This window comes from Cydia pomonella, chromosome 26 (assembly GCF_033807575.1).
Source record: "Cydia pomonella isolate Wapato2018A chromosome 26, ilCydPomo1, whole genome shotgun sequence".
NCBI classification, from domain to species: domain Eukaryota; kingdom Metazoa; phylum Arthropoda; class Insecta; order Lepidoptera; family Tortricidae; genus Cydia; species Cydia pomonella.
In genome coordinates this window covers 3,125,268-3,131,267 of record NC_084728.1, presented here as the reverse complement: position 1 = coordinate 3,131,267, position 6,000 = coordinate 3,125,268, and the positions used below count along the sequence as shown (strand labels likewise).

Sequence of the window (6,000 nt, the reverse complement as noted above, 5' to 3'; positions counted from 1 at the left end):
TTTTATGATAGTAAAACAAAATCATGAAACTTTGCATGTAGCATTCCATCAGGCGTTTCAAATAAACGGATTACGCATACTTTGCAGACATGAAGTGGTAAGGCGCGTATTTTTTTACTTGTTTATGTGAATAGCTGACGGTCTTTCCACCACAATTCAATCTGCTGACGGCTTAAAAAAAAATTTAAACAGCATCTAAACTATCATCTGACAAAGTATCAGCGGGAGGCGATGACTGACGAAATATGCTCCTGGCCCGCGGTCTATTAAAGCGTTTTTAAATACAATAGTTTATTAGAACGATATAAAAGAACCAAACAATTTGGCCGAATATTCGTTTCGATAAGTTCTGAACTGGGCTTAACCGCAAAAATTTCGTCAATTGAGGAAATTTTTCTCTGTCATTCCAATTAGATTATTTTTTTAGATTAGATTATTTATTTCATGAAAGACAATTACATAATAAATTTGCATTGATGTCAAAAATAATAAGAATACTAATGAAAAAAAATTATAGCTCCAATAAGGATTGTCAATACAATACTTACAAAATCCAAAAAATAAATTTACAATGTCAAAACTTACGAAAATACAAGAACAATAAAAATAAAAACGCTAAATTAATAAAAGAACCCCCCGTAGGCCCCCTGAACCGATCATTCGGCCGAATAATTTATCAAACTCCATATTCGGCACATCTCTAATACAAACTTATGACCGTTACCAACCCCATTGTTAGATATTATAATTAATATTTTGCCTTTGTCATCATTGCTATGAAAACAAATCGATTCATCAAAATCAACTTTGAACTTTTACATTCTGGTGTGAGTCTAGAATTATCTAGGAGGGTTGTTTTATTGAATAATAATTTTATATACTTATTCCTAAAAAAATCTTAAGCATTTAGAAAAAAAACATTACTTTAGTTCTGCTACTCACCGTAAGGTGGCCATATTCGAGTACTGTCACAAAGTATAAAACATAAATTATAAATCAAACATTATAAAACGAACACTGTATCAAAAAAGTGCTCAAGAAATAATAATATCATGTGTCTCACGTAAGTTTTGTTATTAAAGTGTCAATTTCAAAGATAATACTAGTACAGCATACTAGTACAGCATTTTTGAATTTATTGACGGAAACAAGTCACCTTTCATCACTTTAGTTCCACTATCGACCGTAAGATGGCGCTGAACAAGTAGCGCCACGTGACGTCACGGTACCCGTCGAAGCAGGTTGCAGTTACCGTTGGGTTGAACGACCTCCGTGGTTTTGTTTACTTGGGATGCCAATGTGATTCATAAGGGCCTGTTTACACGCTTGTTAAGGCTGGGTCACATTGTCGCGTGCTGCAAATGGTTGATACTTTTTTAAACTACTCAGTAGGTAATTAAAATATAGCAATAATAGTATGGCTCATATTTATAGGCTATACTCTGTATCTTTAGGTATTTAAATAAAAGTATACAATTTGTACATTTTCGGGTAGACAAAACCGCCTGGATCTGTCACTGAACGATCAGACATTAACATACATTATTTAACCTCAACTGACTTAAGGAGCCATTTGAAGGTAGATTTTGTTTATGTTTATTTAAATACCTAAAGATACAGAGTATAGTTTTGTGAATCAGTAAAGTGATATGGGGAACACCGGTATATGTTTTTATTTGTTGGGAAGACCGTGATAGAGTAATAACAGACACAATCAGAAAAGCAGTGCTTCTCTCCTTCTGCTTTACCGACCGCCTGTCAGAGTACGTGTACTAACGAAAGAGGTGGCGAAGGAACTTGTAGAGAGAACTTGTTTTTATATAGCCTATCTTGTATCCCACTGTTGAGCAAAAGCCTCCTCTTTCATCCGCCACTCATCACGTTTTGGTGCATGTTCCCGCCAGTCGCTGCAAAAAGCGTCGAGGTCATCCCGCCATCTCTTTTTTTATCTCTGCCCCGGCTAATCTGCGGTGTCCATTCGGTAGCCAATTTGGCTCACCGATTCGGGTGCATACGGCAGACGTATCTTACGTTACCCGTCGAAGTAGTAAGTGTTACGTACCTTACCTTCATCATCATTTTGGCCTCCAGTCGCCCTCTGCTGAGCATAGGCCTCTCTTCGTGTACACCACTTATCCTGGTCCTGGGCTAGTCGCATCCAGAAGTGTCCCGCGATTTTTCCCCCTTACCTTAATAGACGGTTTTACCCACTTGACCTTAGATGAATCTGATAGTAAGGTACGAATGTGGCTGTGAAAAAAGCGTGGGTCTGAAAACGATAATCGTGTTTGACACGGAAAGATGTGAACTTTTGTGGGCCCACATTCTCACTATTTTACACGTATACTGCAATCTGTTATTTTATTACAAAATTGGTATAATAGCAAGTGGTTATTTGGCCGATAGAAATGTCATTTTTGTATCTGGAATATACAAATCAACATCTTCATTGCGGCATGGGATTGAAAAACCATATGCAATGATAAGATATATAGGGAATGAGTTACACTTATTCCCTATATATCTTACCTCGCTTACTGTAAAATAATGTGAACGCACCTTATAATTCCATAATTTCGATTTACGAAAATTATGGACGTTGTATAAAATGTATGACGTTTAATTTCGGGGGTTCTTCAAAAGACGCCATTTTTTTTTTGTCGGAAATTCTTTGAATTCGCGTGTTTCCGTTTAATTTTATGCTCTTAACTGTTCTTGGGTGGGATTTAATCTTTAGTAGGTGTTGAGACTGATAAAAAATAATCATCATTGATTTTATAGGATTCGAAACGAGTGGCGTTAAATCAAAACATCATCGGTCGTATTTTAAATCGACACGAGTTGCGAATTATCTATTCGATTCGCACATGTATACTACAAAGTTTTTCAGTACAAATAAAAATGAAAATTTTGTATAATAAGCTTGTTACAGTTGTTACCTAGTGTAAAAAAAAAACATTAGTTTAAGTTAGCTTAAGTTACTCATAAGAATTGCCATGCTCTTACTGGGCTCATGTTTGAAACTTTTATTCCATAAGAACTTATGTACAACATCAAAGCAAATAAACTACTTGAATACTTGAATACATATGCCCCTTTTTAACATAGTTACGTGATGTGCTATATATAGCACTAGTGCGGTAAAGTAGTGTGCCATATGTACTGTATTTTTTTTATATATTTCACTGTATATCTATGGTGTCTAATTGCTTTAGTCGGCCCCTTTGCCTCCTATGTCAAAATATAAATTTACAGATATTATTATAATACAAGACAGTATAATATTAGAAAAATAGTTCGTGTCATCCATGATGACGGGTAAATTTGTCAAATCTAACCTTTGATAACCATAACTTAATAACTAATATAACTTTAATAACAATACGATACGAGTACCTACGTGTCAAGGCTCTATTCTTCGTGAACGATTAAAAAAAATTAACTCAATGTTTTTCACTTATTAAGTAATCACTCGTATTTTATTTTACTTTAAATTAAAAAAGAAGCTTCACGGCCACTTAATTTGGTACACTTGGCTTTCAAGAGTAGTATATGTAGAATAATGTGACAAATTTTCTTTTTTTTTTTTATACTACGTCGGTGGCAAACAAGCATACGGCCCGCCTGATGGTAAGCAGTCTCCGTAGCCTATGTACGCCTGCAACTCCAGAGGAGTTACATGCGCGTTGCCGACCCTAAACCCGCCCCCCCCTCGTTGAGCTCTCAAAATAGGCAAACCTTCTTCTTTCTAGAGGGGCGTATTTAAATTCGCCGCCCCACTAAGTAATGATAATGTGGGTAAATTTTCCGCCCTTTGCAGCCCCGGGCTGTCCAGTCATATCCTCATTGCTGAGGGTCGTGATTACCACGGACGCTTAGCCCCACTTTCTTCCAGGCACTATCCTGCGCCATTTGCAGGCAAGCCTGGGCCTTGGGTCCTGCATATGCGTTTATTGTGTTTATCCACCGGGAAGGCGCTCTTCCTCTACTTCTCTTCACTTTTACGTGATTGATCATTATCAATACCTTTAGACTATCTTCGCATCTAGCCACGTGTCCGAAGAATAAAGTATGCGCTGGCCGGCGCTGGGTGCAAATAGTGGAAAATCGTGTTCGAATTTTGAGCTGGTTAAGAATTGATTCGACCGCAGGCCGTCCTTTTTTCGTCCGCTTTATCCCCAGTATTTTCCGCCAGGACGTCATTTGGAACGTAACACTTCGCACGGAGGCCAGAATACTTATAAATGTTACTCTAGTTTTGAAAATAGTGGGAACCAGATTATGGTGATGATATTCCATTCCTTGGCTTTATTGAAACGTTAACAATGTCAAACCAAAACTCGGCTACGGCTGATTCAAAACTTTTTTTTCGTGAAGTTCCAAAAATAAATAGTTAGGTATTTGTTTTACAAGGGGGAAAAGTTGTTTAACCGTTCGTGCCAATATTAATACCCGAGCAAGCGAAAGATTTCAAAAAAGTGGTATCTTGAGCGTTAGGAGGGTTTCAAGGCGAGGATTAAACAAATTTTGCCACCGAGTGAAACACAAAAATTTTCACCACTCCAACGCGAGGAAAGTTCGAACTGTATAAAATGAAACAAAATCAAATCCAAGTTAACGTTTTTAAATATTTATCATTCGAAATCAAGAAAAGTCAAGTCGCTAACATAACCTACAACAAAAAATTTGCATCAGATTACTTTGCCACACATGTGGATAAAATGCAACTTTCTCATCCGTTTTAGAACAATCAAGAGAGCCTTTATACCAGCTGGTGTGGTGAAAAATATTTTTTCGTACTATCGTAATTTAAGATAGCGCCATCTGTCCAACCGATCGTACAGAATACAACACAAATACCCCACTACTTGGATGTAGTTAGTAATATCTGACGGTCCTATGTCCCACTTCGGCCTCAAACCCGGGACCTCACGCATCTTCATCAAGAACCGGCCGCACCGTTACCAACACGAAAAAAATACAGTTATCCGCGCGCTTACCGGCGAAAAAACACTACCGTTGGCTACATCACTACTACTGCACGTCTGCGTTGGCGCGAAAAGTGTTGTGTCTATACTCTATGGTGTCATGGCGGAGTTTGGATAATTTGTGAACGGATTGTGTTTGTAACTTTTTTTTTAAATTGGTTATAGTGTTGTGATAGGATACAAAATGCCGAGCACGATTAGAGGTGAGTTTTATCGATTTTTTTAAGTGTATAAACTTCTGTTACTAAGTTTAGAAGACAAAATTGAAAGGAATTTATTATAAAGTTTTCCGACTTGTTTAATATTAATTTAACTATCGTAAAATATATATAACGATAAATTTAACATATAAATATTTTAATGTAACTTGTTACGAGAAAAAAAACAACGTATTTAACTGCTGATATGACATCTCATTATTTTATAAAACGATGCATATAATCCTAAATATAATTAATAAAGACAAGCACGTGAACAGTGAGATGGTCAAGTTTGTTATATATTTAAATTTAGGCAGAGTAAGGTCAATGACCTTGAGCTAGAAATGAAAAACATGATTATATATTGAACTTACACGAAGAATGAAAATATTTTAACAAAATTCATCATATTTTAGCTTATTTTAGATCTAAATAATATTAAAATACTTACGTAATTGGAATTAAGACAAGAAAGCTCGTTAACGAAAATTTAATTGATGCTTTAAGATAAGTTACTTAAAAGCTTAACTTGATTAAGATATCTTAATACGTTTGTGTGCGTACGTAATTGCTCTACAGCAATAATTTATTTAAATTTATGTATTCATACTAAGGTAGAAAGTATTTTTTAACGAAAGGAGCAGTTTCTCATTTTATATGGTTATTTTTTTTTATGTCTGTCACGAAACAACTCCGGATTTTTAATATTTGTTTGGGATCAATCCCAGATAAAATAAGTCTAATACGTAATTAAGTATAAATACCTACTACGACTCGAGTCCTTTGATTTGTCTGTTTTATAGCTCGACTCG

General features: G+C 35.9%; 1 protein-coding gene across 1 annotated transcript in view; it reads left to right on the top strand.

Annotated features, from left to right (window-relative positions):
* The first annotated feature begins 4,620 nt into the window (after positions 1 to 4,620).
* The window catches only part of LOC133532155 (probable nuclear hormone receptor HR3), a 194,558-nt gene continuing 193,178 nt past the window's right edge, over positions 4,621 to 6,000 (top strand). Inside the window, exon 1 of the mRNA XM_061870695.1 lies at positions 4,621 to 5,191. Within this exon, the coding sequence (XP_061726679.1) occupies positions 5,173 to 5,191 (19 nt within the window). The 5' untranslated portion in view covers positions 4,621 to 5,172. The remainder of the gene's footprint in view (positions 5,192 to 6,000) is intronic.